At 38.8% G+C, this 25,868-nt stretch overlaps 1 protein-coding gene across 3 annotated transcripts in view; it reads right to left on the reverse strand.

Annotated features, from left to right (window-relative positions):
* Window positions 1–25,868, reverse strand: part of SPIDR (scaffold protein involved in DNA repair) — a 200,398-nt gene that overhangs the window by 66,425 nt on the left and 108,105 nt on the right. For all 3 annotated transcript variants that reach the window (XM_027674216.1, XM_027674209.1, XM_027674224.1), the window contains exons 9-10: window positions 3,628–3,838; window positions 1,566–1,816 (exon numbers count right to left, since the gene is read on the reverse strand). In XM_027674216.1, coding sequence (XP_027530017.1) covers window positions 1,566–1,816; window positions 3,628–3,838 — 462 coding nt within the window. The remainder of the gene's footprint in view (window positions 1–1,565; window positions 1,817–3,627; window positions 3,839–25,868) is intronic.

Below are 25,868 nucleotides of genomic sequence, written 5' to 3' on the forward strand. Positions count from 1 at the left end.
AAGTACTTTTTCTCTCACATATATGCATTATAGCAAGAATGAATTAAGTACATAGCAACGACTTCACACAAGATGTATCTTCTTAAAAAATAATGCAAGTTAAGTTCCATATAACTCTTATATTTAAAGGAGCTTCTTAAAAATGTTGGGGACAATGTTGATAATTACTTTCCTGTGGGTGATGACTGAGCTTACATTTTAGGAAAGAATAATCTTCCTCAGTTCCTTCTGGAGGAATTTTATTGATCAATGAGTGCTGTAAATTATACATTGGCTTACAAGGTAGAAAGAATTGAGAGAATTCTATTATTTCAAAAGCTCAGGAAGGACCATTGAGCATGCCACTACCCACCAGCAGGGTGGCTTAGAGGAACTCAAATTCTCCAAAACTTTGAAGAAACCCTTCAAAGCCTACTGAAAATTACATCTGGAGAGTTCTCAATGGGACCTGTTAAACTAATTGCTCATCTCCATTCAGGTCCTAAAGTCTGCAGGAAGAGACATTTCCTAATGTCCTGAAAGGCTGAACTTAGAAGCTTAATATAAGCTCTGCCACTGTAACTCACTTTAATAATATTCCTGAGTGAAAATAAAATCTTATGTATCTTACATTTTCATCTTAAGCCAGCATTAACCAAAAGTTAGTGCAAAACCAAAGGAAGAAAATGCAGTATAATAGACACAGCTATCTCAGACCCAGAGTTGCTGAGAAAGACTTTGAAATCAGTCTTTGATCTCAAACCCTGAGGATCATAAGAGGAAAAGGAAAGGATTCAAAGGTTCAGTACTGGTCAGAAAGGAAAACTGTCTGCCATATCTTTTGTATTTAAGAAAACAAGATCCAGTTCTTGATTCACTACACTCTAAACAGACCAGTATTGGGATGCAAAGACTAAAACAGAAGAGGTTAAAACCACTGGTCAAAACCTGTATGCTCCATAGGTTCTGTATGTAGGATTTCCGCATTAGTGTCAGTGTTTTGACACCACATTACCTTTTACTGCAGAGGAACTTAAGTGCGATGACCTGCAGATTTCCAGAAGTCAATGGGATCTTTTACCAGTGACTTCACAATGGAAGTGTACACCTATGTTTCTCTAATAGTATCTTGCAAAATCCTCATTTTAGAAAAGCCTTTCATTTCTCTATCTCTCTGTGTATTTCTCTTTTGTTTCAAAAGACGATTCTATGAGGATAAGTTACCAGCAGAGCATATCAGAGACTGAAACAGGCAAATGGGATGTAACAGCTATTCCGTGAAACTCAAGGAACAGTATAAGATGTTCATCGATGGTTTTAAATTAACTTCCGATTACTTAATTTTCAATCTTCTTGTCATCTGTTGATGACATAAACTATAGACAGATCCTTCTCTTCTCTGGGCAGAACTACTATGTCACAGCACACCTACTACAAAACTACACCGTTTCCATCAACAGCTTCATGCCATGCTGAGTGTGCTTATTCCCTACGAGCTGACAACTGACATTTCCAAACACCCTCCTCTTTGGTTTCTCATATATCACAGCCTCAACAGAAAAATTCCTATGCATCTTATTACTCACCTAACATTTGGTGGATCTGTATTCATGATGGGTGTTGCACAAAGAGGCTTGTTTCCTTGAATGTGGCTTCTGTAACCTTGTCTTGCAGGCAAACAGTACACCCTTTGGATAACAACTCGTACCTGTGCTTCTCTCCATGCCACTGCTCCCTGGCTTTCCACCATTTCAAGCAGAGAATCATTAAGAGCACTCAGTGCTAACGGATGCCGTTTCAAATCACAGTTGTTATGGATTTGTGGAGCTTGAGCAACCTGGTGAAGGAAAACCCATTAACAGAAACATTCCGTGGAACCTTGAAACTATGTAGAGCTAGAGAGGGAAACGTCAGCATGAAAAATCAAGTTGCAAGTGCAAAATCAGTTTCAAAATACTTAATGCTCCTAAAGTAACTTAGAGACTAGTGGCCAGTATTTATTGTGGATTTTTAATGAACACCCAAGAGAGTTGCATACACAATGTATTCCTGTATTTAACTGGTGCTCTAGAGCTAACTCAGTACATGAGAGATGAGAGTGACACCAGCAGGAAAACAGAACTGATATTAGTCCTTATGATTCTTCCCCTTGAACTGAGTTTCATTTTTAGTTCTTTGATGTTCTGTTCCTTTCTCTTTTAAAATAAAGAGTAAAATCCATCTTGAATGCTTCTGGACTTTCAGATAAAGTTGTAAATGAACAGATGTCTAGTTCTATAGACTAGTAAGTCAGTCATCAGACTTACACATTTCAATGGAAAATATTTCAATGTAAAAGAATTAGATGATTAATGAAAAGTAAAAATCTTCAAAGTACAAACCTTAATTTATTGGTTCACTATTTCCAAAACATATTTTATTAATAAAATCTTCCAAACTTTCAAAATAAATTTTATGAATGCTCCATTTTCCCTTTATGTAAATGAGAAATTTCATTGATTTTATTTTTAAAATAAATCTCTCTTGGTAAAAACTGTACGCAAGTATAGACTAACACAGTCAATATTTATAGGTTCCTTCACAGCATGAGCCAAATTTCTATTTTCACAATGAACCCTGTTTTTATGAACAGCTGGGTGCCAAGAAAGATTTTCAGAGTATCACAGCCTGTGCCATAAGTATTATAGACCAGTAAAGAAGAAGAATTTGCAATATTTAGAAGTAAATTGTGGTACAACACTACCCTTTATCTACAAAGAGGTTGCAATAAAACTTGTCTACTGAGTTTTAAATCAAGTGGTTTTGTTTGTTAGGAGCCATGAGAGGAACAAGTCAATTGTTCTGGTTTTCAAATACCATAGTTGAAACTTTTTACAAGTTAGAGTTGAAGATTAGGATTTATGTAATTTTTTAATTCCCAGGCCTATAATGGGAATTATATATAAGGCAAATATAAAATGTTGACATTCGTTGTTCTTCAAACTTGTAGGGCCAAACTTCTCAAATATTAAGAATTATTTGGGTAGCCAATATAAAGCCTTTACAAGAGCCTTACTTTCAGAAAGTCCTGGCACAGGCTATTAAAAAAACAAATCCCTTAAAATACCTCAGCTTGTACAACCACAGCTAAGGAAATGCAGAGTCAGTAGTCATCTTAATACAAATAAAGTCAAAATAGGAAAGAAAAGAAATGAAGGGGTGGGAAAGGTTGATAATGCTATCGATTGATTCTTTAAAGAAAGGATAGGATCAATTAGGAAATGAGTTAAGAAACATGAGTGGAAAAATGGAATGTTTGTTTAAAATGCTATCTTGAGTGAGTTAGAAGAAAACAGATTTTATTTTTTAGTTATTCAGCTATAACGAAGAAGAGAAAAATCAATGGAAAACCAAGCTACAATTACTATTTAGAACAGTAGTGAGCCTTCAGCAAAATAACTTCACAGCAGTTCAGCATTTGGATGGACCAAAAGCCTCTGCTAAGAAAATATTATTAAAATAAACACTGCGTATTATTCAGCCTTGGCTAAATGAAAGGGGAAACTGAAAAGGTCAGTAATTTAGAATTTTTGTTTTTCTGACCATTTCCAAACATCTGCTGACCAACTTCTTAACAAGTGCTAAAATTGCAAACCAAATGGACCTTACCCGATTATCTGAAGATTCCTGGTGTAACTCATCATCAAGGTCATCTAGTCTGAAGGTCTGTGCCAAAGATATAACATTCTTCCTGATAAGCATCTTTGTTAGACCACATGTCTTCTCTCTTGCTTCTGAATGTTCACTGAGTAGCACCTTCTGACTAAAGTAGGTATTCATGATAACAGGAACATCTGCATTTCTGAGAAGCAATTTTTGCCTGGAAAAAAATAATTTAAGTGGCATCAAATCCATGACAAAGTAAACTACTGATAAGGACTTTTTTAAAACATGTGTGTTGCATTGTATTTCTCTCCTCTTTTTTTATACCATTACCACTAAAACACTTTAAAGGTCTGTTATCAAAACTGTAAATAACTTACTCCATAGAAATAGTCAGCTTGGATCAGCCCTCTTAGCTTAGGCATAGCCCTGGGCTCCATAGTCCCTGGAGCTCCACTGCATCCAGGGACAACTTACACCTGGAAGCTGTTGAGCCCCATGAACCCCATCTGGCTTCACATAAAGGCTGCTTGGTGTCCCTGCATTGTCAGCACAGAACCAAGAGCACCAGGAACGCCTGCATACAGTTACTGAGTTAAAAGCTGTGAACAAAAGACTAGTAGTCCTGCTCTATGTTAATTCAGAGCACTGGCTCGGCAGGACCCAGCCTGGCTCTTGCAGGACATCCCTCTCTGGTGAGTGCTTCCCACTGACCCGAATTCATTCTCACTGCAGCCGGCAGCAAACTGCTCCTCCCTTCTCAATTTTTCTAAGTGCAAAATATGTTTTTCTTATGATATGCTGTATATTATCTTGCCTGTGTGTTTGCCGCTGTCATAAATGTGCTCTCCAAGATCCAGTTTTGGTTTCTAGTGCCAATGTAAATTCCCTAACAGCTCCACATGCAGCAAGTTCTTGCCTAGCAGATTAAGGTAATGGTTGCAGAATCATTAAACACACAATAATTTCATGCCAAAGCATGTATTGATGTTGAGATTTTTTCTTACACTAGTATCACAGTTGTACATTTAGAAGTACACTTTTTATACTCACAGGATACAAAATCTAATGAAGTCAGCTAACAAAACCAACAAAGAATCTCATTTTCTACAGACCATCAAAACAAACCAAAATCCACTTTATGGTAGTCTGTGTCTTTTACAATTAGATCTTTATCACCTGGGAGTAAGACAAGGCCTTCTGCCTTGGCAGCAAAGCTGAGCTGACCCGAGTTCAGTAGTAACCTCAGAACTTCAGTCTCTAGAATGCTCAGCAGTCATATCATGAAGCTAATTTCCACATCTATGACACTGTCCGTCAAAATGCAACCATGCAGAGTTAAAAAGCAAAACAAAACACTCAAAAATATTTATTTTTGAACTTAGTCCCTACAAGACCTTGACCATGGTCTGTTTTATAAATGACTCCTTCATTCTTCAGAGAGCAGATAGGTAAATGTATGACTGATGTATTCATATTTTCAAAGGCATAAGAAGAGTTGCAGCAAGTTTTTAAATATAATCCCTGTTATTTTATAATTAGGAAAAAAAAGCAACAGCAAGATGATCTCTGCCTTTTAGGAAAAAAGTATACATTTAAAACCAAGCTTGTAACTTAGAACTATGAATCATACACATAAATTATGAAAAAGATGCGTTGCTTCTACAGTGAACATTCACAGAAGTTATGATTTGAAACAGAAAATGCATGAAAAGTTACAGCATATAACTAAGTCTTGAACTTCACCACAAAGAAGCCTTACTGCCATCTGAAAGGTCTCCAGTTTTCAGAGAGCAGCAGTACATCCCCCTAAGGGACATCGAGTCCCTTGACTCCAGATGAATCTGCTAACAAAGGTCCCAGTTAAGAGCATGACAGTAGCTCACAAGGCTGCCAAATTGACATCACCTGATAATTTCTGCATTACATGATTAAAACTGAGGAATTAGCTGGGTCAGCAAACTGAGACATCTCTGATCTTATGAAATTTTTAACCCTATTTTTCTAGAGAACAAAAATGTATATAAAATTTACTACATATCTCAGAACAGTTTGGGCTGTCTTTATATGTAGATGTGTAATGAAAATTTTAGCACCTACTTTCTTGAGACGTCTGTGTTCAGACCCAAAGCAAACAGGAAATCTCTCTGAACACGAGACTGTTACGTCACTAATGTCAGAAGAATGTTTGCTTGATCTAAATCATCTCATTCTCTAAAAAAAATATTGACGTTAGTAGCAAATCATTTGCAGAAACTTTGAGGTTTATGGTTTTATTTTTATTTTCCTGTACAGGTATGTGATCTTTTTAAGGCAGGCAGGTTTTACTGATACCCAAATTACGTGTACCATGGTTTTGCTATGCCTATGCACTCCATATCTCGAGTACTTTCATAACCACCAAGAGCTTTCTTCGTAAAGTACTCATTATTTCATCATATCTTTAAACGGGCAATGCATAAACTAAAGGCTATTTGGCATTTCCACAAAGCAAAAACGGGACATATATACACTTCCAGGAGAATCTCCCTATTTCTTATCTGTAAGTAGTTCACTAAAAACACTCTCCGTAAGAAACAATTTGTTTTACGCTGCATAGGTGTCCACAGACTTAGCAGTAACTCTTCAGCTAAAATAGAGGAATATTCAAGTAAGTGTACTTAAATCTTCCCTATTTCTCAATGGACAGATTCTTCACAATGAAAAGAACCAGCAATAAATAAGCTCACTATTTTGTGTGCAGGTGGATGGCTAAATGGAAGTATGTTTTATATATAAAATACACACACACATATGTATAAAATAATGTATATTTTACATATAATATATGGAATAAAAGTATTGTTTATTATATTATTACCAAGGGTCTTTTTTTTTTTAAATATATATATATATATATATTCTTCTGTGGGATGAGAATTTTTACTGTCATCACAGCAGAAATCTCTGCATTGCCACTGTATATTGCTCATATATTGTTCTCTTTGCAATAAATGCAATCACGTTAGAGACACTTGTGTACCTGAATTCTTTCTGTCTGCTTGAAAGGTACAGACCAGAGCAAAGAAAGCCTATCATGCTGGAACACTTAGGAAAAATGCCCCACTTATCCAAGCAATTCCTACATGTGTAGTCCCTGAGACACCATAACTGATCCCCCCAAATTTCTGGATCTGTTCCAGCTGCATATTCTCTATAGCCAGAAGTAACCCTACTCTAAGACACAGAATACACTCTGTAGCATCCTCTTAACAGATAAAGTGTTAAGTGGGCAACGCAAGTCTTCTGTGACCTCTCTTAAATTGCTTCCTTTCTATCTGCTTCATTATATTTTAAAAGCTCATTTTCATAGAAAATCACACAGACGATGGAAAAAAAATAAAGCTCACTACAGACTATAAAACCCCTGGAAACCTTCTCTTGTACTCTCTGATTTTTCTCTTGCTCAGCAAATTATATTTAAAAGTTGGATTAGCAGTTGACTTCCCTAAAAATTGCCTTTAGACCTTTGCAATGACCTGAAGTACAGACTGGGAACTCTTTATACTACAGGGCATTTTTTTCCTGGTATGTAGACAATCAGCAATTGCCGTAACTGGTCACATGCTAAAGGAACATGAGGCAATAATGTTATTTTTTTTATTTTCCAGCAGCAGCTTGCTTCTCTATCCAAGAATGTAGCTTGCTTTTTCTCTTCCTCCCTCCTACAATGAAATGGCTCTCTGGCCAAGTGGAAGCAGGACATTTCCTTGTCTACATCTACGTTAATCGTGGTCTGTCACCATTTGAGATACGAAATGCTGCAGAACGTATGGCATGGCATGGAGTGAAGCAGCTGACGTTTCAACTTGAGGCAGGGTCTTAATTCTGCTGCCAAACAGTCATCAAGTTTGCACTGTGGTCTGCCCTGCACAGCCCATCCGCAGCCAGCGAGTTGTGACTCTGTGGCAGCAGCGAGCTCACAAACCACACGCTTCCGCTCAGTTCTGCTGACATCAAACGGCGGTGCTGGTTCATGAACTTGAGAAGACTCGGGATCACTTTAAATTAGAGAACACATTTTTTTGTTCACTCTCTCTGGGTATTTTATTAGGCTTTTGTTTTTCTGGCTTTTTTTTTTCCTCACGTAAAAGGCCTAGAGCATTTTTTTTGAAGAGTACACTGCATTAACTGAACTCTATTAGCATTTCGATGACCTACAATATGCACTGTAATTACAAAACAGGCTATTTTCAAGTCTCAGAACAACAATTTCTGCGTAAAGAAGGTTTAACACCCACCAAGTAGCACAGCAGTAGTACATGTAGCATAAGAGCATGCACCAGAGTCTTACACTGCTGCCCAGAAGCATGAGGAATCATTCCCCCATACTGGGGGGCAGGAACAACATACAGGGCCCATCCTGACTTCCTAGGAATTGCTTGTTTTATCCAATGTGGAGGAAGTTGCTCATGCTGCTTCGGGCTTGGAGTTGTGGGACATTTCACACATTCTATCTGTGAAAAATAGTAACATGTGCAAGAAATGCCTGAGCATCGAGCTAATAATTAAAAACCAAAACCCAAAACCCAACCAAGTTCAGACAGATCTCTGCCCACCTATCATTCAAGGACAGTAACTATCTTCTCAGTAGATAGTCCAAATCAAAAAGCCATTTGGAACAGATCTGCCTTCTGTCACGCCCAGAGATTGCCCAAACACAGAATTTTTATCCGTGAGTGAGTAATCTCACCACTTGTGTGTGAGCCTCCATCAGTGTCATTTACCATCGCTTGAACAGTCTGTATGGACACTGTGATTCTGAGCTCACACTTTCATAATGCAAATCTTCTTGCTGTGCCCCAACCTCAAAGACAGAAAACAAAAATCAGCTGGTACCTCTTTCTTTGAAATTATCTTATTCAAAGCAACAGATTATTGTGGTACAAATTCTCAAGGCTGATTTCTCCATGAAGAATTAATATTACTAACCATCTAGATCAATGTCCAAAGTCATATATGTCAAACATACAATTCTCAACTGTGTCAGGTTTCCAAGGAAATGTAGCTTTGGCTCCTAAGAATGGCAGTTTTGCAGAAGATGTAACAATAAAAAGCTACTCAAGCTATGTCTAAAATTTCTACTTTTAAAGTATGATACATTTTATTTGTGAAGAGAATAGCTAGATATTTGCTTTGTTCCCCTACTGCAAAAATACTTCGTCTGAGGAATCATTCCATGAATACAAGACACAAAGAAAAGAACACATAGCTATTAAATATATAGATTTGTTATAACTCAATCTGTTACCATTTGTCACTGAACCTTAAGTAAAAAGCAAATTAAGAAAATCAGTAAAACAACACAAGTAATGAGAAAAATCTTTTCTATTGCAGTATAAGTTCTTTCTGCAAAATAACATTGTAGTTTTCAACAAAAATACCTGTACACCTAAGAAATCACTCCAGCAAGAAATTACAGTACACAAAGCCAACATTTTTATCACTGTATCATTTTACTAATTTCGAAGTAATCATATAAACTAACCACTGGCTTGCCATAGTACTGCCTTTTGAAATATGACACCCTGTAGCACAAAAAAAAGTTGTATGGAAATTTTCACATTTAAGAAGAGCTCTTCTATAAAAAGCTTGTGGTTAACATCAAGCACTATTATACCACACACCCAGTGCTTTCACCTCTGCAGGGAGCTGCACCGTGTGCTAATTGAAGGGGATGTGCAGGTCTTCTGATGTAGGAAAGCACAGATGGATATCAAGGCAAATCTCATCCACCTCCAGGAAATTACTCTAATACCAGGCTTTACCAGAATTGGAAAGTAGGGAAGTTTCTCAGAGCTATCCAACCACTTATTTTGGCTGCAAAGAAAGCACCTGAAATTTCTAGCATTCTAGACCCCAATTTATCATGACAAAGCTTAACCTTTGGCACCACAAACATAAAATTCCACTCACAGACCGTGCTTACGTACAAACTGGCATGGAAACAATCTCTTGAGCTTACTGGGGTAATACTTTAGAGAGAATTTGCTAAAAATATACTCCAACTGTGATGCTGAGATTTTTTTAACACCTAACACGTAAGTCAGACATGAAACAATTATTATTAAAAGAACTGCACACAATAAAGCACTAAATGAGAAAGTTGCTCCAAAAACAAAACAAAAACACTCCCCCTACACAGTATGAGGGTGTTACAAGTAACTAGGGAGATATAAATATCATGGTTATCTTTTCATAATCAAGATGTTATGAAAGAATTCTAGTCTGTGTGTTTACCCCATATATCAACTTGTGTCTGACCAGCCACGAGCTCATTATTCAGACGACTTCTTCCCTCTGTTCCCAGTGCTAAACTGCACGTACGGTTTGAGGTAGCTGACAAGCCACCACAAAGTCAAGAGACATACCAGAAGGATTCTGAAAGGTAAAAAAAAGAAGCAAGCAAACTGCACAGTGACATCATATTAAAACTCATACTGAGTATTAGAGAGAGCAAAAATGGCCATACTGGTGTGAGAACAGAGGCCCATCCAGCCCATACTACAGCTTACAGCAGCAAACAGCAAATGTTTGATAACTTCTAAAAACTTTCAGCTTAGGGACTTCCTAAGGTAGAAGTAATACCCTTGTATTTAAAAGTCTTTGGTAAACTTTTCTTCCAGGAACTTCTGTGCCTGCTTTTGGACCATTTGTACATTAACAGCATCCACAGTGCTCTACAGTCTAATTACACGCATGTGAGAAACCACTTCCTTTGATTTGTTTTGATCTGTCACCTAGTGGTTACATTGCTGCCCCCCACTTCTTGTTTTTAAGAGGCAGTGAACAATCATCTTGCCAATGCACTTCCTAATACAGAACTTTATCATGTCCTCTCCCAGCCGCTACCTTCTAAAGGTGGAGAGCACTGGTCATCCTCGTCATGTCTCATAAGGAAGCAGCTCCATGCCTCTCTTCTTGTCACTCTTCTCTGATATTTTTCCACCTTTGCTACATATTTTTGATTAGGAAAACTGAAATTCCAATTTAGAAATGCACTATGAATTTCTACAGTGGCATCATGATGTTTTTGACTCCATTTCTTGTCAGTCTTACTATTCCATGTCTTTTTCTGATCATTAGATGAAAACTAAGCTGACATATTAATGAAGCTATCAGAACACTAAAAGCACATTCCTGGATATCAACAATCCAGAGTTCACTATTTTATATGCGCACTTTACACTTACCTACAACTTCCTAGTAAGAGAGCTTAAGTCCTTCCTCCAGCCTTAGCTCTAAAGCACAAGGACCATGAACATATTCCCCTATCCATAGGATTGTGAGGATGACAGTGTGCCTTTGAAGAGGAAGGAAATTTGCACAGTCTTCTGTTGTACAGAAGCTTATCGATTCTTTATTTCCTTCATTGGCACCATGACACAATGGAGAGTTGAGGCAACAGGTTACAACAACAACTCCTCTGCCTGTGGAGGAAAAGTGAGGAGTGTTGCCACTGACGCCATTACGCAGCATCACTACTCCTGAGGTATCAGGCGAAGCTGCTTCTCAGGCCAGATCTCTGCAATATCCACCCAAGCAGCTGAGGGCCATGTGTTAGAGAGAAGAACTTGAACTCAAGAATTTCTGACCAAGGTATGGAGAGTCAGTGTACTTAGATGGTTCGTTCAAGTCTAGAGGGTTATTGGAGAAACTTTAATAAATAAATGACATTTTAAAACACATTGTTCAATGTTTTGTAGAGATTATTAAGAACACTAGCCTTTTCTTCCATAGAGATTTGGCTTTTGCTATTGGCAAAGGCTCTTTGTAAGTCCATGCTTGCATACATGCTCACAACTGTCTTCACATGCACAACAGTGAGAACAAATAACTATCCCTGAGCAGACTCTGGTATTCAAAAAGACAGATCAATATATGCACATGCCTAATTTTATTTATGTATGCTATTATCAAATCTAATATTAAAAAAACCCCAACACAACTACTAAACAACTAAAAAACTTCCATCAGACTTGTTCTTGTACTCCTCTCTTGTTCTGGTACTCATTTCTGGACATTTCCTATTGTTTCTTTGCCAGGACATGAAGCAAGATCAAATTCTGGTCTGGTCTGGTGAGGTCACTTTTTATACAGACAAATCCAGTGCTATCAGCATAGGGAGAGTAGCTGAAAGTAGCAGTAGCTCTGGGTTCTCCAGTAATACGAAGGGGAATCACAAAAGGCAGTGAAAGTGCCACAGAGCACAACAGCAAAGCAGAGGATGCCTTTTGAGCTGGTCAAACTCTGCTTCAAGCAAGAAGATGGGCAGCAGCCTGGGGGTCTCAATGAACAGCACCAGGCAAGGGCAAGTGGCTGGACCCCTGGCACAGAAAGCTGTCCTGCAGAGCTCATTAGGTCTTTAAGCAAGTGGTAGACCAAACTTACCTGCACTGTGGCCCACTTGAGCTTTACTGAGCTGAGAAAAATTCTGGTTTTCACTGTAATTGTTGCTACTATTGATAAATGTGTAACAAAGGTAAAGGCGGTGTGGGTAAGCTAAGTACCATAGAAATCTGCTTTAGGCAAAGTCCTTTCTGCAGCATCCACCCACGACAGACAGTGAAAAGAGAGCAATGCTAGTGACCAGAGTGGAAACTTCTTTACTGAAATATCCTGGTGTAGACATACAGACTAAGTGAAACTTTCTGTGGAAGGGAAAAAGTTCAGAGTCTCAGCCTGCCACAGAAATACTGATCATATGTGATAAACAAAATACCTTTCTGCTTTTCAGGTTAGAAAACAGCCCTCAATAGTGTATGTACTTTGAAGTTATCCCTCACAAATTACTTTCAGAGCTTCATTTTGCTTCTATGCAATATTACATATCTTTTCCATTAAATCATCATAGGTGGATCCTGAGGCATAGCTCTCTCACAGTCAAAACACTCTGAGAAATAACATTTAAATTCAACATTTTCCTTAACATTGTCTGTTCTGAATCCAGAGCAATCTTAATATTCCTGCATTACTTTAAGACATAATTGTACAGAACAAGCAAAAACTTCTAATATTTAAATCTTACATGGCGTGCAGGTCATTGCTTAACTTGGTTTGTTTTATTTCACTGAACAGTTGCAATGACACTTAGCAACCAGATCACATCTGGGAGAATTTTCATACTGTATCACACTATTCTTATATGCCCAAATTTCTTTTTCAGATTCATGTAAGAGACCTAGTCACTCAGCAGAGCAGACTCAACAATGCAATGACGGGGATGAACCCCTGGATTGGAGTGGAAAGATGAAAGCTCATATCATTAAAAAGAAAAAGTACACGCAGCTCTGCCTTTATGTTTCTTTAAAATACTTCAACGTCTACCAATCCAATAAGCCAAGTTTACCTACCACAGGTCTCTGTTTTGCAGAGTCATAGGAATACAGCTCCTTAAAACTAACTGGATAACTAATTATAAGCCAAGTTGAAAGAAGGGGGAAAATACCTTTTCAAAACAAGAGTGAGATCTGTGTGTTCTTAGAGGACCTAAGAAAAAAGAATTGATTGAAGCATTATCATAAACATCATAAAACTTCTACAAGCCTGACACAAATACACCTCCCAAAAGACGGGGGTCATCAATAACCTCTGAAAGAGTTAACCTGGGAAGAGTTCTGGCAGCAATGAGGCTCTGACTTACAATCAGACATCAAGGGATAGTTCATAGACAACCCACTTCAGTTGAAGACCTCTCCCAGTTGCAAGGGAGAGGAGCATTCCGGAGTACAGGTATCTCTCACTATTGTACCCAGCCCTTCCCTGACAAAAAAGAGCAGAAACAAAGTCTTGGAAGTTGTGGGAAAACACCTGTGAAAATATACGGATTTTGGAGAAAACCAGTGTGAGAGACAGAAGGGAGAAGGTGTATCAGCATGGAAATCTTGGCCCTGGCAAAGCAAAAAACCCTGAAGTTTAAAGAATGACATTCCAAGAACAACAGCAAAATTTGCCAGTACAGAGAAATGTTTATTCAATAAAGGGTGAAACAATTCCCCTACACACACATTTCCCAAGCAAACAATTTTAAGTTAATCAGGGACTTAAATAAATCCTGTATTGTTTAAGAAAGGATGGCAACCCTATTCTCAGGCTTGGAAGCTGCATATCAAGTTTTGAAAGCACGGACTTTGCAGTCAAATTTGAAGACATGAGAAATACTAACCTGAAGAAGGACTGCTGACTGACTTATTATAAAGGAATCATCATCTATTCTTTTTTTCTTTTCAATACTTCTCAGTCTATATGTGCTTTCACTAAAATAATAGCAAATACAGTATCACTGTACAATATCCCAGGCTTTACATGAAGTACACTGGATCAAAGTGGCCTCTGTTGAGTCCCGGGCTATCACAGGCAAAACCAGGAGAGAAAAAAAAAGACAAAACAATCAAGCTCCAGCAAAACTACCTGCCTTTCAAGCCACTACTACTGAAGTACTACTGGTAGGAAACCATCTTCTAAACTCCAAAAGAATCACATTTTTACCAACTGATACTAATCCCTACGTAAGCTGAAATTCTTTATTTTTTCCCACTCTGGTGGGAAGACTTTCCCTGATTGCTTATGCATTTATTTCATTTTTTATTTAAAAGAATTTCCTCTTCTTGTCCAGCCAGGCCAAGGCCCAGCTTCTCTTAGTCTCCTTTCCCAAGGAGTGCACCTGGTCTACAGCTGCCCTGCCAGGTCCTTTCCACACTGCTCCTCCTGGTGCTGGCACTCTGCGAGGGAACAGAGTGCTTCACACTCCTATTCATCTGCAATTCAAGATGGACCTAAATAAAAATGATTCTTTTGCTCACCTGCATCACTAACCACGACATGAAAAAAAACATATAAATGGAATAATACTAAATCAGTCCTGATTTAAGTTCTACAAGTATATATATTTAGGATACCGTATTTTGACACATACTTAAACACCTGTTTTTAAAACAAAGTTACTTGCGCTCTATATTTTCCTCCTTATCAGTTGTTAAAAAAAATGAAGCATACCTGAAACCACTGCAAAACTGTCTTAGTGCAAACACTGTTCAGAAAGGAGCCTTTGTGCTGATTTCCTGTATGTAAATGTGCTCAGCTGAAAAAATGTCCAGGGCATGATTCCCAGACTATGATACAGGAAAAAAGAGGAGTTCCCTGGCTTAGTTAACACCAGAAGGAAGACACAAGGGACTCATCAAGAGAAAAGAGACCATTCCGTGACTCTAGTATGTGCGTGCACATACACACAGAAGTGCATGCACATGCACTTCCCTTCTCTGCCTTGCCTCTGCCCTGGCGGGGTGGGCGAGCTGGTGCAACATTCCCTCAAGGGAACAAGATCTTGAAAGATCTGATATGACATTTTTACATTCAACTGACTGCATGCAACATTCCTTTAAAAAAAAATATTATCTGTTTGCTTGCTTGAAGCGTCACAAAGATAATATTCACGTCTATGACCCTGACTGTCTCTGATCAAGAGGCAGAGAGATTGTGCAGACTGTGTTGCCTTCCAGCACCCCTGGGACGCCTGCCAGAGAACAGGGCTGCCGTCTCCGAGGAGAGGGTCAGATCCCTCAGCCCTCAGTTAACGCTGCTAACTGAGTTAGCAGTCCCTCTGGCTGACTCCTGAGAAGGTGAATGGCATGCATAGGGGACTTGGCTTCCACAGTCTTACACCTTTGATACTGACGTACACAGCAAAAACACCAGTGCCCTAAAGCTGGGGAGAAATTGTTACTTTTTTCTTTAGAGAACCTTATCCCCAGATCACTTGCCTTTCCACTTCTTCTTTATCATTGCTGTCCTCCAAGTTCCTACACCACCACTCTGTTTCAGCATCTGCCAAAACATTCATATCTGTTTTCTACATTGTGGTTACATGTCCATGTGGGCTGAAAATCTTATAAAGCATCTTATTTAAACACAGCTTAATCGTCCAGATATTGTTTGGGCAACGAGCTATGCAGAGTCAAGCAGCATTACAGAATCTCATTTCAAAGCCTGATTCCACTACAGGAGCATTAATTTTAAAGTGAATCTAAATTACTGTCTTTCCCGTAAAAACTTGCCTAGGTCCATTTTAAAAGAAATGTTGCCAAGTGCAGAAATGTAACCTCTACCCTTGGAAGCCCTTGAACTAAAGTTTGCTGAAAGCTGGCAGGTTAATCCAGGGTATAACCTGTCCGTGTTTGTTCAGCCCTTCTGCTCTCCCACCAACAGGTACTCCTGGAGATAGGGTATCCAGATAGGCAGAACTACTCTCTCACCTGATAGGGCTGATCTCTCCGTCACACCTTTTGCTCCCATGCCAGTAAAGGCATAGCCTAACAGAAAAGATGATCATCAAAAGCAGTTGAGCATCATGTGCACTTTTCATGTGTCTCAAGTTCATCCTGTTGTGAGTGTTCTGTATAACACCTTCTGCTGCCACAGTCTGTGACCACAACTGATCGCATAATGACAGTAATGGACGTGGGCTTGCATGGCTACGCACGAATACACAAATCTCTAACTTTGTAAATTACACACAGCACGCATGAAAAGCTTGAGATACAAGCAGATTTCACTTTTTTTTATTCTGAACTTGTTCCAGGACTGTCATTTTCATTTAAGTCTACTCTGTAAAGGCTACCAAAAAGAAAGTTTTGAAGACATGCAAGGCCCTACTAAACCCAAGAGCGTCTGCCCGATAGAGAGCACCAAGATATGTACCGCCCACCTTAGCTCTCTGTAAATGTAAACCCTCCTAACCCACACACTCATCCTTTCGCTTCAGAAGGCAGCGGGCCCTTATAGGGTACCCTAAATGTCTGGCTATGTCTGATCAGGAGAACACATGTTAGTTTAGAAACCCTCTTGAAGTCATCCAGGGAGTTTCTCTTCTGCACTGTCAGAGGGTATGTGGCTTAAGGACACACACTAAACACAACTGTGGCAGCTTAGCAGTCATTTGTACAGACTTTTCCAAACTACCTTTTCAGGTTCTTAAATCAGCAAAAACAAGGCCTAACAGCCATCAAACAATTTTTAAAATGTGGTAAAATCACATATCCATTACAAAATATGTGTTTATATGATTTTGTTGGCTTACTTCTGTTTAGATAATACAGTCACATACAAATTGCTGTTGCATTTTAATAAGATTGTAATGGTAACAAGGTCCACATGAAGAACAAAAATAGTTGCAACTGTTTGAGTAGGGACAGACAGGAAAAAAAGACTATGCTAAAGAATATTGAAAAGTATTAATTCAAGCAGCAGAGTGGATGGCTGATAAAATTTTAAGCAAACATTTCACCTCTGTGCTCACTTGGATCTCTGAGGCTGGGCCTTTACCATACTTCCATCACACCTAGGCTTGGACTACATCAAGAAAGCTGCATTTTCTGAAAGGATAATAATATCTTTTCACTGCCATAACAGATTCAGTCATAAAGAGAACACTGCAGGTGAGAATAAAAAAAAAATCCATCTAAACACAGACTCAGTATTGAATATGACCTTCATCTTTTTGTTTTGTTCTTGCTTTTTTTTTCTTTCTTCCCAGAAACATTCTTGCCAGCTGTTTTGCTGTCTCTCAGTATTCCAACAATGACCAAACATCACCCCATGGCACCAGAACTCAAAGGCAGAGTTAAGATTAATAGTGTTATGATTAAGTGCCAGCTGAAGAGGCACGGCCACAAAACCAGATTCTGTGGCTGAGAGCTCATGGTCCCATTCAAGATCCCCCTGAGCACTGAAATCGTCACACTCTTCCCATGTGAGCCAGGAAAGGGATGGCACTTCCAGAAAGAATGCAGTCACCCTTGGATGACAAAAAGGGTTTCGACATTGAGACCTATGAGCACTGTCTGGTTCCCCAGTCAAAGGACGTAAATCGGCTCTATCCTGATACATATGTGGGAAACCTGTACATGGGGAATGCAGGTCAGACAAAGACCTGCAGGGTAAGGACCACAGCTATGTGTAGCCATGGCATCTCATTCTCAATATGGAAAATATTCCACAGGCCAGTGCATTCTTCAGATAGTTTTTTGAAATAATTATTACCATTCAAAACAAGTAAATAAATAAATTCCCTTGTTATGTCCCTTAACTTCACCTATTTACCTTGAAAAGGAATTCAGTTAGTTTTACTTCCAGTGCTCCTTGCTGCCAGATTAAGGTTGCTATGGGGCACACAGTATTTGATAAAAGCAATTATATCTACTGGCATATACACATGTGTTTGTTTTATGCCACGGAAATATCTCTATGCTTTTCACAACTTCACAGAAACGGGATATAAAAGTTACACATGGAAAAACCAGTACCTGCGAATGCCCTCCTCCCAAACTGTAAACATAGCAGGAGACTTCTGTTTGTTTGAAAACACTTGCCCTAAGTGATAATCCTAATGGAAAAAAGGAAGTAATTTTGCTTACTCTTTGCCTTCAGGTGGCTCATTAAAACACCTCCTATAAAAAAAAGGATATGAGTCTTTCCTGACAACTTTACGCTGAGCCTAAACATCTTTGGGAAAGGATCCTGGCAGCAAAAGAGTGTAAACTCGATTCTTTGTTTTAATTTAGAATTTAATTTGTCAGCAAAACCAAAGTTCATAAAGAATGCAAATTTTAACAAATTGCAAAATTGCAACTGCCACGAGCTCTACTAAGAGCAGGATGCAACATGAATATGATTCTTCAAGAGAACAAATTATAATCATTGCATCCAAACAAAAAATGCTTACATTAAAAAGTTCATTCTATGGTTTGCCAACTCTTCAGGTTGGGTACTAAGGAGAATTTGCTAACCTCACATTCACAAGATAAAGTGATCTGCAGCACATTTACTACATGTCAGCAGGACAAGATGACAGTCGTCCTGTTGAGTTTTTTGGATTATAATTAGCCCTTTTTTCACCATAGCTACAATACCTTGAATCTGAGTGCACCTCTAAACAGAAAGAGGCAATATAAGCAAAGCAACAGTCTTTCCAAATCTCATAAGCCTTGCTCACTCAAGTCATTTGCCCCAACAGAGAAAATGGTTGCTTATAAAAATAGTTATTTATTTGTATATTTAAAATAAAATACAGCACGTACTAGGTACAGACTAAGAATGTTTGTTGCTCACTTCAGCTACATTATACGCATAAAAGTAAACATTTAAGATATACTAGGTCACATGGATGGGTATAGCATGGTAGAGTCTGCAGAGAAATGTAAAGTATTACCTTAGACACTAAGATATCAGCAAATAGCTGGAGACATTCAAAGCCTAAAACACTTGTCAGACATTTAAGACTGGGATTTACCTAGCTAACTTTATTAACTGGTCCCCTAGATGATCTTTTCAGCTGATGAGCAAAAACAAACTTCAGAATGAGGTTCATTTGATGCCCTTAAGAGGAGAGGAGACACACTCCAGAAATGCCAACTTCCTTCTCCCCATTTCCTACAGAAGGATTACAGGCCCATCCTTGCACAGCCATACCACAGGTGCCTCAAGTTGTACACTGCCTGCCAGGCTGCTCAACCAGGACCAGCACAGCACAGAGGCAATCTGTAACCCAGCAATCCCCTTGCCAAAGCAGGAGAGATGAGTTCTGAGGTGGTTCTCACAGCACCCACTGCTCTTGGCATTGCAAACTCCATCATCACATCACAGGAGGCTTCACTGGGTTGTGAAAAATCATAATGAAATCCTACTGTTAACTGCTCCCTGCCTCCTGTAAATAAACATACCTTTTGCCCAAGAGGGAGATCTTCCCCATCTCTGTCTCCTTGATGCTGGGAAGATGGAGATCTTCCCATCACCTACTTTTGCAGATAGAGAAACAGTTAAGGGAAGAGAACTCTATTCCTATTTCTGCTTTCTTTTTCTTTTCAACCATAAAAACACTGTTGTAGAATTGCATGAAAATTGAACTAAATCAGTCACAGAGAAACTACACAAGTTTTTCCACATCCCCAAACACCAAATCAGATGTCATGCTTCAAGGAAAACACCCACTGAGGAACTAGAAAGGTATCACACCAAAGAATTGCACTGCATGTTCTCCCACATATCTTCTGAACTCTAGGAGAAAAACTGACAAACAGTTGCACAAATGGGAATAACGCAGGTGTTCAGCACAGCCCCATGCAGAAAGAGCCCAAGTGATTCCAAAGAAGCGAAGAGCACAGCAGATGTAGCAAGGGTACAGACATGGCCATATAGCCAAGAACTGTAACACATCCAGGAGCACATGGTGTGCAGTTCATTCTGTTCTAGACCCAGCTGCAGCAGCCGAGCAAGATAGCTGCCTCTCACAGCTGCTCAGAACTGGGTGCTGCCAGGACCTTACCACCTCTACGGCAGAGTTCTAATTCTTTCAGTTGCGAAGGCAGCCAGGTTATCACGACCTGACTTAAATCATCAGCTTCCACTCAGCTCTCAGATTTCACACTAACGTATGTGAAGGACTTTCACACATTCATCTCCGCTCTCTGCTGGCATGGGGCAATGGTCTCCAGCATGATAGCTGGCACGAGCGGGTGTCTACCACCTTTGGAGTAGGCGGTGGCGAGTGACGATCCACAGCATGGACAGACTCGCTGCAGCCAAAACCCATCATTCGCTTCCTTTCTGCCTTTTGGCTCTCTGCTACTCTGGGATATACTTGATCCTGCTGAGCCAATTCAATGCAATCGTATGACAAAAAGTCATACTCTTCTCCCCCATCATCTTTTTTTTAAATTTATTTTCTGATTAGTTCTCTACTGGTTTAGTGATATGGATCACCAGCACCCAAGCACTGCAAGATGATACCAGGCTGCAAGCACACGCAGTGGCCAAACTTTATATAAATAATTTACATAACTCAATGAGACAAATCATGCTGGAAATTATGAGTAAATTATGCTGTAAAGGGGTAAAAATTCTTCTGCATTTGTTCAGGATGATCAATTCCTTTTTTTCCACTGTCAATCCACATTAGACAGGTAACTGTACATACTGCTTGCAGAATGCTTTCTGAACACTTCAAGCAGACATGACTCCTATTGTGCTTCTGAGCTACAGCTTATTATCTTGTTTTTTTCTGCTTAATGCAGTTATGTTTTTGCGAGGACAGAACAGAGTGAATAAGGATAAACCAGAGAAATAAACAGGAGTCAAAATCTCTCCCTGTCTACAACAAAAACACGTCACTAGCAACCACAAAGGATATTAAAATCAACAGATAAAGGTCAGATAAAACACAAGATAAGGTAGTGCGTACATTAATATCTCAAAGATGCTATTACAAGGTTAATCAGTCATGCTGGAAAGATTTAGGTTTGAGCTATTTGGTGCCTACAAAATAAAATCAAAATGATTTATTTTTACTTTATAAACAAAATATAAATCAGCCATGAAATTACTACTTCACAAACCAAAACTAATACAATGCAATAAAATCTAAATTTTAGAGTCATCGCTATCTCCAGGGATTTTTATATGTGTATATGCCTATACACGATACAATTGCTCCAATGCAAAAGGGAAACCCAAACTTTTAACACAGTTAAGCCTTTGTGCCAGCTGATGACAAATAGAAGAGTGCTTGGTTTATTACATTTTTGTCCTCATTTAGTTGCAGGGTCTTCCCTTGGCTGTTTTCAGGAATGCTACTGAATACCATGAACTAGAGGTTTCTTTACATTTTCATCTGACAAAAATCAGAAGTTCAGAATTTGCATTACGACTGATTCTGCAACTTCTCTTAATTTTTGATCCTACTATATTTGTATCAGTGAAACTTAGAAGAAAATAAAGTTGCCTGTTACACCTTGGGGTTGGCTCCAGATTCTCAGTGACTGTTCAACACAAGGGTAGGTGATTCTTGAACTGAGGGGAAATTATTTAAGTATATGTCATTACAACACAACAAAGAAGAAAAGCAACTGGCAATATTTGTTCAGAAATCTTTGTAGATGCAGCTTTCACAGAAGTAACTGTTGGGAAAGATTTGCAGGCACAAACCAAAACACAGTGCTTTTCCCATGGCTTCCCTGTGCTCTTTGTAGTGTTCACTCTTGAGCCTGCTCAACACAGTGAGGAGATAAGTCTCAAGGAAGGGGTTAATTCTAATTCTTTGGCCAGATACATCAAAGGGAAAGTTACCCTGAGTACCACGTAAGTCATACTTTAGTATTTAAGAGCCCAGTGTACAGCTTAAGGAGAACTTGTAACTCCACCTTTATCAAACTATCACCTACGCTATGTATTATTCACGCAGCAAGTCTTAATTGCCCAGACACTTTGCCAACTCCTTCCTCCATGTTGAAACCAACCATGCAAATCTAAAATGCCTGTTTTCAACAAAAGTCTACCAAAACACACACCAGATATTAGCTGCCAAATGTTAAGCATGAAGTTTCACGTTTCATTAACTACACATTTATATGGCTCCATGAGCCTGTTAGTATCGGTGTATCTTGGCGACAGCAATCCTTCCTTTCCAGCCTTTGAGAGAAACACCTTCACCAGTTCATTGCTTTGTTGATTTTTTGTAGACATACGTGGGTGTATTGGCCCCTATCAGACAAAGGAAGTGTATAAGGAAATCGAGGTAAAGCTAAACTGAAAGAAAGACTTTCCCATTTAGTACTGAAAACACTTATTAGTTCCAATGCTCTCACTTGACTCACTGGAACTAAAAATGCTGAGGTGCTGCTCTGGAACTTAAGCGCAATAATCTTGTATTGCAAACATTCACTTTGCAACAATGTTTTAAAAAGGTAATGGCTAATTTAAGTCCAAAAACTTGTATCTTATGCTATTGAACAAATTTTTGGGGTTTTTTTGCTCCCTTGTGTTACTGCTCCACTGTAGCTGATATGCCACAGAAAAACAGGGAACATGATGTTGTTTTAAACTACTCCTGCAGACTTTAAGAGGGCAAGCATGCTTAGTGTAGGTTCAAAACAGAAAGTAGAACATCAGTGAATTCTCTGAACCTCTCCGCTAAAGATTTGCGGAACCAATAGAACATTTTTGTGGACACTTAGCTTCAGAACAAGAATAAGCTAATGGCATGACAACTGGAAAGCCAGCAAGGGAGGCATTGCATCTAAGAGTGTAGGATGTCTCCTCTATTGAACAAGGCATTTCTTAAAATTAAAACTGTTACTGCCTCAATATCTAAAGATGCAGGTGGTAAGCTACCTGGAAAGCAATGCCTAGTTCTTTAATAGTACCTTTTCTTGAAATTTTAGTCTCCTGTGCAAAAAAGTTTACAAAACAATATTAATTAACAGGTGTCTTACAATTCCTGCTTTAATTAAAATGTTTTTCCCTTTACCTCATGAAATGAGAAATGAAGGTAGAGAGGGTGGTCATTTGTCCAAAGGAACACAGAAAAGGAACCTCTGGCTTCACAATATCCTCAAGCCATGTTTGCCTCCATCCTTCATTTAGTCTGATGTGTCTGTGGGTTTGAGGAGCAGATCAGATCAAGGACTCATCCAACTTGGAAAAACAAAGTAAATAAAACTCCCTGCCTTCAAAAAAAGAAAGAACCCCCCTCCAACCTATAGCTGGTCAGATACAGGTCATGGCAGAGCCCTATCAGTGTTAGGCTAGCAGAAATGAGGTGTGCCATAGAGCAGGAGCAGGATCAAGTGAGAACAGTTGGAGGAGGCTGGACTAGCTGAGGCAAGGGTGTATCATGGATCTTGGCCTGAGGTGTCACAGCGCCTGACTCCCAGTGAAATCCTCTAATGTATCATTCTCTACCCCATACTCTATTTCCTTAAAACTCCCTACACCAATGGATACATTCAAAAGTCAACTTCCAAGGAAACAGGCTCTTCAAGGCTTATGCTAATTGCAACTTGTTCCTCTGCAGTTGCAATAGACAGCCAGGAACTGCCTCTGCATGCAACGGCTGCTTCCATCATTGTTCTCCTAATGAAATGTAGTTCCCATCAAAACTGAAGCACTAAACAGTCCCAATTGCAAGCCAGCAAGAGTCAAAGTAAGGTAGCACAAAATAACATTGCGATCTAAATACTTTTCTCAAACTGATTCTGCCTTCTGTGAGATTCTGCCTAATCTCACATTAGCATATGTCATTCACCATTTATGCAGAGTTAATTTCAGTTCTCTTACAGCAAGGATTTACACTTTCTCTTCTTTAAAGTAGTGCTCATCATAAGGAAGCTCAGGGCAGTATGCCGAATCTTTCAGCAACTCATTTCAAGTCCCTTGTGGCCAACAGAGAAGCTGTAGATATTTACTCTGTGGAAAAATGCGAGTGATCATGGTGACAGCTTGATGGCTTCTTAGCAGACCATGTTCAGGGTCTTAGGTTTAAAAAAAAAAACAAACCAAAAAAAGACAACAGAAACCTTTGCCACAGAATTGGCGTCATTTCTGATAGCAGTGTTTTGACACCAGCCTGGCAGAGACATGTAAGCAAAGCCCTGATGTTTGCTGTTTGCACAGACAGCTTCTTGCAGGTAGCCAGCTCAGAACTAGCCAGTTACAGATCTGTGAAGTATAATACAAATAAACAGTCCTAATCACAATATGCAATATAGGCAACAAAGCCAGAAAAAGAAAAAAAGAAGAAAAATAATGCATGTCAAAACATGAAAGAATAAAGTAGGTGAAACATTCTACTGCTAATGCTTTACAAAAGTGTAAGAAGACCATCCTGTTCAGAGAAATGCTTCTCATCTTCCCTTTCACATGAAAAGCAGGAAAAACAGATTACAAGAAATCTAGAAATCAAGATGCTAAGTTTCAAATAGTAAAAGATTATAAAATTGAAACTGACAGCACTTGCACAAAATGGTTCTGCTCCTCATTGAGACGCTCTTCTAAAGTGAGTGTACACAGTATGTCATCTCAATGTCTAACCGAATCACATTTACTCTTCTGTTTTAAAGAGTTTTTTAATTTGTGAAACCAAAAAACCCTTAATGCAAGGAGGCCAAGTAAGCCTCCTTGCAGGCAGGTGATACCTTTTTTTTTTTTTGACTAAGCTTTTAATATGGTTCTTTACCCTGAATGCCACTAGTATAGCTCTGCTAATGGAAGAGACAGAAGAAAAATGGGTGATAAGGGCCTTTAGTAATTAATTTTTTGAGTAAAAGATGAATCTTCTTCTTACTATATCCCTTACCACTGCTAATGTAGAGAGCTGAACTACAAATTAATGGCAAATCCTAAACTGTCCAAGCAGAGACAAAGCCTCTTTTTACTATGGGAATCCAGAAATGGTTAGAAATCAGTGTGGACTGACAAGGTGTATTATCTGGATTGCAAGGAGATCAAAGTACCTGAAGTTCTTCATATCAACTAAAACCTGAGCTTTGTGGGTGATACTTCTCATCTTTGGCATACACGTTTGAGTCAGTAAATTACCTTAATTTGATTTTCAAAAAACCTCTCAGGGTTTATCTGCTGAAGAATCGTCTTTTTTATGAAATGTAAGGAATTAAGAAGTAAATACACTATATTTACACATTTATAAACAATGGGTTGCCTTTTGCTAAGGGTACTGGATCCTTTAATCCTTCCTTAATCTAATCAAACAAATTGGCAATAAATAAAGCACAAAAGGACATGACAGCCCAAGGGAGAGGTTGCACGGAAAACAAAGTAAGCTTCAGACTGCTCCTCAAACCAGTGATCTAGGGCAGGTAAAATAAAATCTGTCACTTAATTCCAGGGGAAACAGGGGAGTAAAGGGTATCCTTCTAAGCTTTCATGCAAAGATATAAGACAATAATTCATCATAACACAGTGCCTCAAACTCCAGTATCAGGTAGTGAGACAACTACAAAATATTTAGATTTTAAAAAATGCATTATTTTTACATTTTTAAAAGGTCTGAGAGCATATAGTTATCATTTGAAGTGATTTACACTTCTAGCAACATTTGATGTTTCTTTGAAGCCAAGTGCTCAATAAGTGCTGAAAAAACTCCAAAACATTTGGGTCATGAAACAAAAGTAAAAAAAAATTCCTTCCTCAGTAGTGTAAGGAAAAAAAGAACAGTGAAATCATTCAAGTAGCTTCATATTGCAAGTGTTTCAGTTTGAGCTATTGACAGTTTTCTTACACAAGCCCTTCCATCAGCTTCCTAGCAGAAGGACTTTAAGCCTTGGAGAAAAGACACAAGGACAGATTTTTCTCAAGTTGCCTTCAAGGTCAAACCATGGCATTGTAAACCTCATGAGCAACATAGCATGCCTCTATCC

The sequence above is a fragment of the Neopelma chrysocephalum genome, unplaced genomic scaffold (assembly GCF_003984885.1).
Source record: "Neopelma chrysocephalum unplaced genomic scaffold, ASM398488v2 Primary Assembly neopelma1_22, whole genome shotgun sequence".
NCBI lineage: Eukaryota > Metazoa > Chordata > Aves > Passeriformes > Pipridae > Neopelma > Neopelma chrysocephalum.